The 14,058-nt window shown below is 37.5% G+C and overlaps 1 protein-coding gene across 1 annotated transcript; it reads right to left on the bottom strand.

Annotated features, from left to right (window-relative positions):
- Positions 1 to 10,657: 10,657 nt before the first annotated feature.
- On the bottom strand, positions 10,658 to 11,809 carry LOC17874560 (putative F-box/kelch-repeat protein At3g24610). The gene is made up of 2 exons (XM_006279379.2): positions 11,514 to 11,809; positions 10,658 to 11,462 (listed from the first exon to the last, which is right to left on the bottom strand). Exons 1-2 carry the CDS (start codon positions 11,807 to 11,809, stop codon positions 10,658 to 10,660), a joined length of 1,101 nt encoding a protein of 366 aa, XP_006279441.2.
- Between the last annotated feature and the right edge of the window lie 2,249 nt (positions 11,810 to 14,058).

The raw sequence follows: 14,058 nt of genomic DNA, 5'->3' as shown, positions 1-14,058 counted from the left end.
TAAGTATATATAATATATATATATATATATATATATATATATATATATATATATATATATATACAAATATAAAATTAACATACATATTACATAATAGGTAGAAAAGCATGTTTTAAACAAAAATTTAAATACCATAATTTTATAACTACTAATATATTATATAATGTAACTATTTATGAGGAAAAATATATATACCTTTCAGTAGGAAATTATAGAAACAAGAGGTGTAGAGTTGAAGCTTGGATTGTGTTTTGAATTTTGTACAAAATAAAATTCATATGTTAGTGTATAGAAAAAATAAAATGTATGTCATTTAAGAACAAAAAAATACCTTTCCAAAAAATAAGTTAGAACAGGAGAGAGAAAGAAGAAGTGTGAGGTGTGAGTGTTGTGAAGTGTAATTATATAGAAAAAGTACTTTTTTAGTTATTATTTTATTAAAAAGATAATAATGTAGAAAACACAGATAAAAAGCTTCAAAAGAAGCGTGAACAAGTGCCACCACAGTTGTCCTGTCATTATCACAAAAAGACTAAAAATAAATGAACTGCCTACGGCTTTTTCGTTTTTGTTTAAAAAAAATTAAAAACATTGAATGGTGTATTGGTAACATAAGACCCACATGCATGAGAAGACTGCTCTTTTTCTGTCTCACCATTCAAAGCCTAACTTGGTAACTTTTTGTGTGTAGACAATTTTTTTATTGTAAATTTTAAGGTACAAATAATCAACAATGAACCTGGAACCTAAAGAACACGACGCTTCAACGAAGAGAACGACTTTGAATTCGTATCTTTCAACTGATCGCCTTCACCAATAATCTAACCAAGACAAAATTGATGCTAGGCAACATACTCTACTAATATCTGAAGAAAGACAATGAAAAAGTATAGCATTTTTATTAAGAAATACCATGACTCAAATGATTTTTACAATCTCATAGATGTCAGTTTAACATGACTGCAAAAAAATAAAAAAAACTACTAATCGAATCAGTAACATCTCCTCATAAATGTAGGAGTAAGGCATCCTTTAAAGGGGTAACCGAGAGGGGCTTAGAGCATTGTTAAGAGTCCAAAAATACAAAACAGTCCAATAACAAGATCCATCTGATTGCTGCCCAAGAAGTTTTTGGAGGAGAGTCTTAGGCCACGTGGCTTTCGTTGATTGGTTTAAAAAATTAGTAAACAAAATGATATTTATTTTTGTGTTTTGTCTAAAAAAACACATATAATTATTATGTTGTATCTTTTAATGTTTATCATTTTAAGCAAAATGATTTTTATTTTTGTGTTTTGTCAAAAAAACACATATAATTATTATGTTGTATCTTTTAATGTTTGTCATTTTAATTAATATGTTTGTATCTTTTATGTTTCTCATTTTTATCTTAATTGTTTTTTTTTGTTATTAATAATTTTGAATTTTTTTTTCAAATATGTTTTATGTTTATTTTTATAAGTTTTCAATTTATTAATTATTTTTTTAATTTAAAAAATTAATAGTGTTTACATTATTATATTATTTTAATTTTAAAATCTTAGAAGTTCAACCAATAATCACCTCTAAATTTTTGGTTCTTAACTTACTCTTTTACATTATTAATATATATATATATATATATAATTCTCTAATATACATCCTTAAGATTATACCTTTATCCTTAAGGTTTTACCTTTAAAGATGCTATTAAAAAGAGCATATGCTGCTGGATTGAAGTTACCATGTTGACTAGGTTGTCAGCGATATTTTTAGTGCTTGAGGACCAACAAATGCTATTTCTTAAAAGTATGAACCAGGAAAAACTTATGTCATACCATACCACTTGAGTTTAAAAACGTGTCTTGCTACGGAGTTTTCTCATGTCAATCTTATTTCGAAACAAACCCCTACGTACGGTTACTTCGTTAGAGGTTCCACTCTCTATCTTCTAGAAACAAGTTTATTACTTTTACCAGTTTCAAGAACCTTATAATATGATTCATAAATTGGTGGCATCTAGCAAGGAGAAATATACAATCTAAATCATGGATCCTAAGAAGCACTCTATAGCTCTGTTTGGTTATACAATCGCTAACGGCACATAAAAGCGACCCTTTTTCATTAGTTGCTTGTGAAACAAGAATGTGGCGGAGCCTGCCGCTGTTAATGATTACAGTGAACGGAGCGACCATTATTTACATCGCTGAATAAAACAGCGGCTTGTTTTTCACTCAGCGACAACCTCCTTGTCTCTGTAATTCAAAATTTTAGCAATAGAAATATAATTTTCCTTAATTTCAGCGACAGAAATAATCATTTTCCTTTCTATTTTGCCGTCGCTGATGTATGTCGCCAGTGACAACTAAAAGAACAGGACCTGAATATAGTAGCCAGAAGACCTTAGATTACATAAGAAAAGGAAAGCATTGTTAATCAAGGAAAGCAAAAGTTTCAGACATTTAAAGAAACAGAATATAAAACCTTAACATTGTATGAGAAAGGATCAAGTTCAGAGACCGCATCGGCCCACTCAATTGTGTAAGAACTAGAACCTTGAAAGGACTACAAAGATACAGAAATTTCTTCAAACTTGGTTTTATTAGCAATCTTCAAACAACTCTTTTACAATCTTGTTTGATCAGTGTTAACCAACATCACACACTGTGATTTGGTCCTGATCGATTCCTAATCTACCCAGCTTACCAGCACAGCAACAGCTATGCACACTCTTTTGTTCACTCACCAAAAGAACCCACAACAATTCTTCGTTTGAAACTCAGATATGAACACAAAGAACTCTCACACTTTTTTCTTCTTAAAGTGCTAACCCTAATAAGAAGAAAGCTCTCTTCTTATATAGGCAACAAAACAACTCGCAGGTCCTCTCTTTATCCAGCGGACACTGCGCAGCTTCTTGTCATGATGTTGACTTCACTAGCTTCCCACTAGCCAACAACAACCACCTTTTGTCTGACAACTTTACATGCTTTTTGCTGTAGCTGTCACTCCTGCCCTTTGACTTCGTTACCAACGTTGGGCACCAAACGTGCTGCTTCTCATCACGATCGAAGTGTTGCGTTGTCAACAAGATGCCAGCGTGGCATCGTGCTTCTAAGAGTTCTTCTGAGCATTTTCAGGTTCTGCAACTGTTGGTCCTTCAGACACTCTGTTTCTTCAATCTCCCCCTTTTTGTCTGAGTATGTGCCTCAAGCTACCTGCATACGAACAAACAGACACACGCAGCAAAGGCAATACAAGATACAACAGTATCGTTCCAAGTTGATCCAGAGGACTTAGAGAAGGATAGATTAAGAGGACAAGGTTCAGCACATACAATCATTTGAAACAAGCACAGGTTTCAAATACACTTAAACATGAATAATTCCTTAAGCATCAAACACAACTCACTACTCCCCCTAAACAGAAGATCTATTGATCAAACTAGTCACTATCCGCAACATCAAGGTTGTCGCTTTCTGTGTGCTCCTTAAGTTTACGAGTACAGACATCAACATATTCTCCCCCTGCTTGAGTGCACAGACTCATATAAAAAACAGGTGTGAAACAGAGAAGTAGACTAAGAACAAGAAGGACTTACTTGAGAATCGTTGCATGATGGTCGTAGCAGAGTGAGCTAGATGAGCAAGATCAGCAGCCAAGGTCAGTGAGGGACCAGATGTAGGCGCAACCGCTTCCGGGGTCACAAACATTGCAGGAGTAGAGGACAAGACATCACCAGTCAGAGATGGAATGACCCGCTGAAAACGTAACAGCTGATCAATCAGGTTGGGGAAGATTAAACAATCAGTCGATGAGGCAGCACCCGAGCGAGATGCACACGAGCGAATCTCATCAAACACGATCTTTCCAAAGTTTAAGCGCTCCCCTTTGGCTATTAAGTACAGAAGAACACATCTGTCAGGGGACAGAACACGATGATTTGTGGAAGGTAACCAGTTGAAACAGCTGATTTGATGAAGAACAGTTATGATATCGCCAAGGAGACCGGTTGACACTTCAGCCACAGTTGACACTTGCCCATCAGTAAGGAGAGCAGCCACAGCATCAAGATCTCCGAAGGCCCGAAGTTGAGATGTATTCAAAGGAGATGTATTCAAAGGATATGGCTCATTTGGCAGTTGGAAGAGGCGATTGATGAGAGACGGTGAGAACTCATACATAGACCCTCTAACAAAGACTCTGAGAACCTCAGAGTCCCCACATTCAGCCTCCGGAAGATTGGCATAGAATTCCTTGACCACCGTTTCGATGAAACTGTCAATCTCGATAACTGTTGGAAGAAGGTCTGCCCTGAACAGGATGGAACGAACATCATCATTTTGTATTTCAGCCGTAGAATCTTCATGGGGATGAAGTCTTGACCATGGAGAAACTGGAATCGCTCTGCAGCGTGAGCAGAGATAAACCGAGACGAGAAAATGGGAGTGGCTGGTCTGTTTAATTCAGGAAACCGTCTAATCAGATCAGCAATGCGACGTCGTTGCAAGATGTACCGGTTGAGGAATTCCGGTGGAGGAGATGACTCAGTAGTATCATCAGAGAGATGAAGTTGTCCTAACGGAACTTGGGCTTCTGAAACGTCAGGAAGACATGCAGAATACGAAAGGGGAACTTGAGCGGAGGAAAGACGGCGCAAAAACCGAGTAAGAGCAGGATAGACTTCTGGGGAAGGAGAAACGACTTTGGATCTCGATTTCTTTGCAGGAGGTGCACCAGATTTGACACCAGAGAAAAGAGGAGGAATCGCATGGCTTGTCGTGGCAGCGGAAGTAGGATGAGCAGAGGACGGTTGCGATTGACCTGGTCGAGACCCATCGTTTGGTTGGGACATGTTTGCAGATGACCAAGAAGATTATCAGATCTGAAAGAAGTAGCCGCTTTAATTGTTGTGGAGAATGGGAGCAAAGGATATAGATGATGTCCTTATAAGTTGCAACCCTAGTGTGCATGAACAGTACTCAACAAACAGATCAAATCCACACAGAACCAATTAGGCCCACAGATAGGTCCAACCATGGCCCAACACGAGATACAAAATACATAAATACTTATGCAGATAAGAACTGAGACAGAATAACCACCAGAGACACTCTAGGATATACACTGACAGGAAATGTAAACAACAAAGTCTCAAGGATTGATAATACACACATGAGTTCAATTCCCAGACTATATGTAAATATTCCTTTGGACAGAGGTGCATAGCTGTTTACGTCTTGAGTTACTTGGAAGACAAAGTCTTTGCAGCCCAATGAGATGAAACATACACATTGATCTCTTCAGGCTAGTCTACACTCAGCATACTTCTTTAGATTTCATCCTCAAGATGTGTAGGAGCTGCTCTCACGGCGAGGGGGGTGATATGAGCAGAGAGAAGAGGGATCCTTTAACTTCCCCTTTTTTTTTTGTTTCTTTGAAACTTTTATCTTTTTTTTCGTTTTTTTTTTTTGTTTTTTTTTTTTGTTTTTTTTTTTGTTTTTTTTTTTGATAAAGTACATATATACACACGATGTACCTTTGAAGATAGAAAGAAGTATCACCCCTTTCCTGCCTACACTTTTCTGGAGATTTTCTTTTTCTTGCAGCCACTACACATCCGTATCGGACTTCTTCGACAAGTAGTATGCGAAGCAGCTGTTTTCCTGAGAAGACTTGCTGAAAGTTTTTTGTTTAAAATACAGACACAAAGCTATGCAACCCTGTACAGAGGAACCTGTTGCATACGCCTTAAAGACAAGAATCATTAGTGATCACACAATCCAATAGATTTTTGCAGATTTACAAAACTGTTTAAATCTAATGGTTTAGTGAACATATCAGCAAGTTGTTTTTCTGAGGATACATGAGAGATCTCTATCACTTTGTTTTCAACAAGTTCTCTAACGAAATGATGTCTAATGTCAATATGTTTTGTACGAGAGTGTTGGACAGGATTTTTTGAAATATTTATAGCACTCATGTTGTTACAATACACAAATAAGGTTGAGGAAACAATACCATAGTCAGATAGCATTTGTTTCATCCACATTAATTGCGTGCAGCAACTTCTTAGGGCAATGTATTCAGCTTCAGCTGTTGACAAGGTTACACAGCTTTGCTTCTTACTGTGCCAGGATATGAGGTTATTTCCCAGAAAGAAGCATCCGCCTGAGGTACTTCTTCTATCATCCAGATTACCTGCCCAATCTGAGTCACAAAAACCAGCAAGATTCGGATTAGTTTGCTTAGTATAATACAACCCTCGGTCAGTGGTACCTTTCACATATTTGATGATCCTCTTAACAGCGTTCAGATGAGACAATCTTGGATCGGCCTGATATCTTGCACAGACTCCCACGCTGAAGCATAGATCAGGTCTGCTTGTAGTGAGGTACAGAAGACTTCCAATCATAGCCCGATATAGTTTTTCATCAACTTTCTGTCCCTATTCATCTTTGGATAGTTTCACAGTGGAGCTCATTGCTGTTCTGGACGTCTTGCTAGTCTGCATTCCAAATCTTTGAATTAAGCTCTTGGCATAGTTTCCCTGAGATACATGAATCCCATCATCTGTCTGTTTGATTTGCAGACCCAGAAAGTAGTTCATTTCTCCTACCATACTCATCTCAAATTCCTTTGTCATAACCTTTACAAAGGTATTCACTAATTCTTTTCTTATGCTTCCAAACACAATATCATCAACATATATTTGGACAATAAGAATGTCCACACCTTCTTCATAGACAAACAGGGTTTTGTCAACACTCCCACGCTTGAACCCATTATCAACCAGAAACTCAGTAAGACGTTCATACCAAGCACGAGGAGCCTGCTTTAATCCATAGAGAGCTTTCTTCAGCTTGTAGACATGATCTGGAAAGTTTGGATCTTCAAATCCTTTAGGTTGAGATACGTAGACTTCTTCTTGGATCAATCCATTTAGAAAAGCACTCTTTACATCCATTTGAAACATCTTGATGTTTAGAAGACATGCCATACCAAGAAGCAGCCGAATAGATTCTAGACGAGCTACATGAGCAAATGTCTCATCAAAGTCTACTCCTTCAACCTGTGAATATCCTTGAGCAACCAATCTTGCTCGATTCCTTGTTACATTTCCATTTTCATCAATCTTGTTCTTGAAAATCCATTTCGTTCCCACGACATTTATATGAGTAGGTCTTGGAACAAGATTCCACACATCATGTCGGGTAAACTGGTTTAACTCTTCATGACAAGCTGAGAACCAAAACTCATCTTCAAGAGCTGCAAACACATCTTTGGGCTCCATAACAGACACAAAGCATGAATGTTGAAGCATTTCTCTGAAGTTAATCTGGACTCCCCGAGTAGTACGATCACCTCTCAAGTGTCCAATAACATCCGATTCAGAGTGATTTCTTGGTACTTTTAACGGAGTGTTTGCAGTTTCACCCACTGTTTCTGATGTTTCACCTTGACTATCGTTACTTATCCTTTCTTGGTCTTCTTCTGGTTTTTCCTGAGTAGCCTCCTCATTAGGAGTTTCATCATCTACAGCAACTGGAAACAATTGTGTTGGACTTCTGTCATCAAACACGATATTGACAGATTCCTCTACTCTCTTAAGGCGTTTATTATACACTCTGTAAGCCATGCTATTTGTTGCATATCCCAGAAATATCCCTTCATCACTCCTTGCATCAAATTTTCCAAGATGATCTTTATCATTTAGAATGTAGCATATGCATCCAAAGGTATGAAAGTAGCACAGATTTGGTGTCTTTCCTTTCCAAATTTCGTAAGGAGTAGTGCTCGTTTTTGGTTTAACATAAACACGATTGATGATGTAACAGGCTGTGTTAATTGCTTCAGCCCAGAACCTAGGTGACACATTGTTTCCATGAATCATTGCCCTTGCCATTTCTTGAAGAGTTCTGTTTTTCCTTTCAACAATTCCATTCTGTTGTGGCGTTCTTGGGGCAGAATATTGATGTCTGATGCCTTGCAGGTTACAGAACTTTTCAAACTCCTCATTTTGAAACTCACCACCATGATCACTTCGGATTTGGACAATGCTTCCCTTTTCAGTTTGCAGCTGAAGAGCCAGAATCCTAAAGCTTTCAACTGCTTCTGATTTTTCTCTTAAAAATCTAACCCATGTGTATCTTGAAAAATCATCAACTAAAACAAAGGCATACCTTTTCCCATTCAGGCTTTCTGTTTGCATTGGTCCCATGAGATCCATGTGGACAAGCTCAAGAATTTTCTTTGTTCCAATATCAGCTGTTTTCTTGTGTTGAACTTTGATCTGCTTTCCTTTGCTACATGCCTCACATACTGCATCAGATTTTCCTTCCAGCTTGGGAATTCCTCTAACCACTTCTGCATTCACAATCTTGATCAAACTCTGTGTGTTAATATGTCCCAGACGTCTATGCCACAGATCTAATTTAGACGTTGTTGCCGACAGACACGTTTCAGACTTCTTCCACATATAGCAATTATTTTCTGATCGCACACCTGAAAGCACTTCATTATCATTTTCATCACAGGCACTACAGTTAATCTTTGTAAAAGAAACTTTCAAGCCATCATCGCAGAGCTGACTGATGCTGATCAAGTTAGCCTTTAATCCCTCAACAAAGTAGACATTTTCCAATTGAGGTTGATTTGATTTTGAAATCAAACCCTTTCCTTTTATGTTGCCCTTACCGCCATCCCCGAAGGTGACTTTTCCACTTGACACATTTGTGTAGTCGTCAAGAGTATTTCGATCTCCGGTCATGTGTCTAGAGCAACCACTGTCAAAATACCACGAATTACCATCCGGAGTAGCCGCAGAGGTATACGCAACATGGGCATGCATAGCTGCAACTGTGGGTTCTGTACACACGAGGGTGCAGTTCAAGTTTTGGACATCTCCTGTCTTCTCCTTCAGATGCTCTATAGTGACTTCACTTTCACAACTGTTGTAGACTGCCTCTTCTGTATCGTACATGTCTTGAAGATGTTTGTTAGACACTTCACTCTGCATGTCTCCATAGAGATCTTTCTTTGACACCCACATGTGACAGAACTTGGTTGGTTCTAAGTATCCTCTGTTCAGAGTCCATAGAAGACAGACTCTTTCCTTGAACTTGTAGCATCTGCTCCTTTGATGACCTTTTCTTCCACAGTGACCACATCCATAAAACCTTCTGTTGAACACTCTTCTCGTAGAGTAACTTTTAGTATTGTCTTTTCTTTTCACAGTACTAAGTTCCACCAAGTTATCAATGCCAGACTGTTGATTATCCACTGTTTCTTCTAGCATCCCTCCACTGGTAAACTTCACAGACCTTTTGTTGCACTGTTCTTGACCTTCTTGGTATCCTAATCCTTGATGCTCAGGCCTTTTCAGAATGTTATTCAGGTCGCCCGACGCACTGTTCAACATTCTGATATGCTTATGCTTGTCGTTAAGCTCTCGTTCTAGCATGGTTGCTCTATCCTTTCTTTGTTAAGATAGATGTGAAGATCTTCAGCTTTCTTGAACAAGTCCTGAGTGAACTTATCACAACTTAAGGTAGGAGTGGGAGGACGATTTTTTTCTTCATAGGCACTAGTGATTTTGGCTTCAAGACTCAGCTTTTCTTCCAGAAGTTTAAGCTTGTCTTGACTCAGTTGCATCCAACTGTCATAGAGCGTCCTGTATTCCTTTTTAGGATTCACTTCATCATTGCTGTCTGAATCAGTATCAGAATCTTGCAGTTTGTCAATTTTGGCAGTAAAGACAACAAGGCTTAGGCGATCATCTTCAGCTTTATCTCTATGGTTGTTCCTTTCAGCAGTCGACTCGAACGAAGGTTCCCAACCTTCTTCTACAGCAGTCCATGTTTCTTCAACTTGACCTCTGATGAGTTGTGTCATCCTAACTTTCCAGTACCCATATCTTCTTGTATCCAGAGTGATGTTCTTGCTTGTTCCTGTACCAACAGTAGTAGGTTCCATAGTTCAGGATCTAACCTGTTTGGAGACGAGAAAGTCTCACAGATCGGTTTCCTGCTCTGATACCAATTGTAAGAACTAGAACCTTGAAACGACTACAAAGATACAGAAATTTCTTCAAACTTGGTTTTATTAGCAATCTTCAAACAACTCTTTTACAATCTTGTTTGATCAGTGTTAACCAACATCACACACTGTGATTTGGTCCTGATCGATTCCTAATCTACCCAGCTTACCAGCACAGCAACAGCTATGCACACTCTTTTGTTCACTCACCAAAAGAACCCACAACAATTCTTCGTTTGAAACTCAGATATGAACACAAAGAACTCTCACACTTTTTCTTCTTAAAGTGCTAACCCTAATAAGAAGAAAGCTCTCTTCTTATATAGGCAACAAAACAACTCGCAGGTCCTCTCTTTATCCAGCGGACACTGCGCAGCTTCTTGTCATGATGTTGACTTCACTAGCTTCCCACTAGCCAACAACAACCACCTTTTGTCTGACAACTTTACATGCTTTTTGCTGTAGCTGTCACTCCTGCCCTTTGACTTCGTTACCAACGTTGGGCACCAAACGTGCTGCTTCTCATCACGATCGAAGTGTTGCGCTGTCAACAAGATGCCAGCGTGGCATCGTGCTTCTAAGAGTTCTTCTGAGCATTTTCAGGTTCTGCAACTGTTGGTCCTTCAAACACTCTGTTTCTTCAAATTGTCCCCCAAATGTCGCCTCCCTCGCGCCTCTCCAAAGAAATCTCTGCAGACCAAAGCTCCAACCGTTCAGTACGCGGGATATGCACCTTCCAGAAGACCACAATGTTCCCACGAGAATTGCTGCTCAGTCTGCTGAGACCATTTTCGGTCATGTGGAGCTTCCAAGCGAGAGTCTCGTCCATAGCACAGTTGTTTGCTTTTAAAGCAAATACACACCACTGCACAACATCCAAACCTTTCACTTCCTTCCCATCTAACTCATCTGGCTCACACCACATTATTTTACCGCGGGTACCAAAACAGTATAACAGTTTCCCTATGGCACACCAGTCCATTCGGTTTCCCCGCTTAGAATCCCGGTTTCCTCTTCTCCATATACCTTCACGTGGCAGGTAGAAGAAGCTTTGATCCTCCTCGTCCACCGCGTAAACTTTACCTTCAATCACCACACTATTGTCGATCATACTTGTGTTCTTGCGTATCTCTGGATCCTCAGGTAATGGCAAGGTGTCCCAAGTTTGCGTCTTTGGGTCGAAAACCTCTGCCCTGTTGGGGGAATCAACCTCCTGGCAGCCTCCAAACACGTAAATCTTCCCTTCTACCACTTTTACTGCTGCGGAAGTGCGAGCCACTCTCATGGACGGGACACGTCGCCAGGTGTGAGAGAGACAATCAAGAAGCAAGACATCTGAAGTGGGGCTTCCGTTTATGATTCCACCAATGATATAGATCCCCAAATCCAGCTCTACGAAAGAGGACGCTTCTAGAGGCTGATGATAAGGATGCGATGGGATCGGTCTTAGCCACTGATTCACAGACTTGTTAACAGCGGCGCCATGTAGAGTTCACCCTCCACGGCGGAGGATGAACCAGCATGGAATTGGGTTAGGAGGAGTGCTTAAGCAGATGTAGCAATACTCCTCGGTACAACCCATCAGCTCACGCGTGCGGAAAAGCTCAGGCGAAACCACGAGAGAGCGGTGGCTCTTGGAGGTCAGAGACAATGCTGCGCTGTCTAATCTCGAGAGGCGAGACAAGCAGTTCAGAGCAACATCGTTTGGCAACATTGATAACGACGACGACGGAGAGAGGGACGAATCCTTCTTCTGCCTTTTACTGTGCAGCGGACCAGTGTAATTTGACATCGTTACAGTGATTCGAAAATCTCTCCTTAATTTGGTTGACTGACGGTTGCTTGTTTTGTGGGTTTCTTGTTGGTTCTGAAGTAAAAGCTTCAGACAAGACAAGAAGAAGCTCTTTTATAACTACTTTTCGGATCCGATCTCCTAAACTGACTTTGATAAGTTGATAGAGCTAAATCTCCAAGACCGACATGAATAAGCTTAAAGCTCTTTATGTTCCTTCTTTTTCATCTTCTTCAAATATATTCGTGACTCTTTTTTTTTTTGTTTCCTTTTTCTCTTTGGATTCGTGGAAAACGGACATATCTTTTTTTCTTTTCTTTTTTTTGATTTTTTGCAACATCGCAAAAGTGCATAAATTCTTTATAGGAATAGATTAAACAAGCACATATATTGTGGTTTTGTATTAATCTTAGTCCATACAAAGTTGGATCAACCACAATAGCACAAAAAAATTGTAAAATTACGTTTACACATATGTTATTTTATTTTTATAAGTATCAGTATATGGCCATGTTTTTTTTTTAACAATCACATGTTTCATTTCGGCGACTGATACTTTTTATTTTTATTTTTTTAACACGCCAGTTTTGTAATTATGAGTATTTAAAGGGGTATTATCATAAATTTAGTAAGTTTTCAACAAAATTGTATGCTGTTACGGGGAAGAAGATGATAAGTTTTTCAGATTTGCAAATCTCTTATCATGAAAATTTGATTATTGCTGCTTCAAAAACAAAGCTTTAAGTTGTGCTGCTGGGTTTTGTAACGATTATGAATTTCCAAATAACAGTCGCAGCTAGTGGCGGATGCAGAACAGAGTTATGTCTAGAGCACAAACATATATAACCTTCAGTACACTATCGAATAAACATTTTCTTTTTAATTCATGTTTATGAATATTTGGAGATTTTATTGGAGTTAATGTAATAATTATTAAAATTTCATAATATCATTCTTTACTAGTTTAATTATAAATGTTTTTATACATCATTACAAATTACAAGTCTCTCTTTGAGAGAGACCGGACTCGAACCCGGATAGGTGAGAAGACAAAAAGAGGTGATATATATGTTTTATATCAGTGTTGTTAAAAAAATAGTAAAATAACCCGTATTGAACTGTGAGATTAATATATTTTTTTTTTTTTGATAATATATACTCAAACTCTTTCCGTCTTACAACTCGTCTCGTCATATTATATGTTGGAAGCATATTACAACATTTCCCGTCTTATACTCAGTCATGTCATATAATCATCAAAAAAATATATGTTTAAAGATTGGCAAAGTCAATAATATTTGGTATAAACTTGGTGTAGAGTTAAAAATATTAATAACACTTAAGCTTTTTAAAAAATTTCACAATATTTTAAATTTTTAAACTGTATATGGAGTTAACAACCCGTCCCGTCATATAATCCCCAAAATATTAAACCCATTGGTAGTTGGGAAGGTTATATAATCCTATTTATAACGTTTCTAAAACATTATTAAAAAAATTAGACCTTATGTGGGATGTTGTACATATGCGAAAAAGTTGTAATATACGTCTGTTAAAAAATTAAAATTACAATATTTGCGAAAAATTATATTTTTATTAAATATATGTTTTAAGTCATAAAATAACTTTAAAAAAAAAAGATCATATAAAGATTTTGGAGAAATATTTGAGAAAATGTGGAAAAAAAGAAATGATATTATATTTATTAGGGAGAGCTTTAAGGACTTTTGTTAAAAATGTTTATTATTAGTTTTCAAAAATTTTAATAAATAATAAATTCTAATGGCATTCTTTGTAAATAGATTTAAAGTCCAGGAATTATTCTAAAAAGTGATTGAAAAATGTTATTATAGACTAGATTTTTAACCCGCGGTACACCACGGAATAAACATTTTCTTTGTAATTCATGTTTTTAAAAATCGATAGGTTTTGTTGGATTTTTTTTTATAATTATCAAGATTGCGTAATATCAAAATTTACTAAATTAGTTTAATTATACATATTTATATCTGTGTTATTAAAAAATAGTAAATGACCCATATTGAACAGTGAGATTAATAATCTTAGAATTTTTTATTAATACCAAATTAAACCCGTTCCGTCTTACATCCCAACCCGTCATATAATCTGTTGGAAGCATATTACAACATTTTCCATGTTATGCCCTGTCAGCTCATATAATCGCCAAAAAAATAAATCCATGTTTAAAAATATGGCAAAATCAATAATATTTTAGTATAAAGTTGGTG

Source organism: Capsella rubella, unplaced genomic scaffold (assembly GCF_000375325.1).
Source record: "Capsella rubella cultivar Monte Gargano unplaced genomic scaffold, Caprub1_0 scaffold_11, whole genome shotgun sequence".
Classification (NCBI taxonomy): Eukaryota; Viridiplantae; Streptophyta; class Magnoliopsida; order Brassicales; family Brassicaceae; genus Capsella; species Capsella rubella.
Note: the sequence above shows the minus strand (reverse complement) of the source record. Positions and strands in the feature narration are given on the sequence as shown.

Excerpts from the sequence above, each read along its gene's own strand:
- LOC17874560 (XM_006279379.2), bottom strand. The coding sequence starts at position 11,809 with ATGTCAAATTACACTGGTCCGCTGCACAGTAAAAGGCAGAAGAAGGAT. Across the intron at positions 11,463-11,513 it reads TTCATCCTCCGCCGTGGAGG|ACCGATCCCATCGCATCCTT; the intron begins GTGAACTCTACA and ends TCAGTGGCTAAG.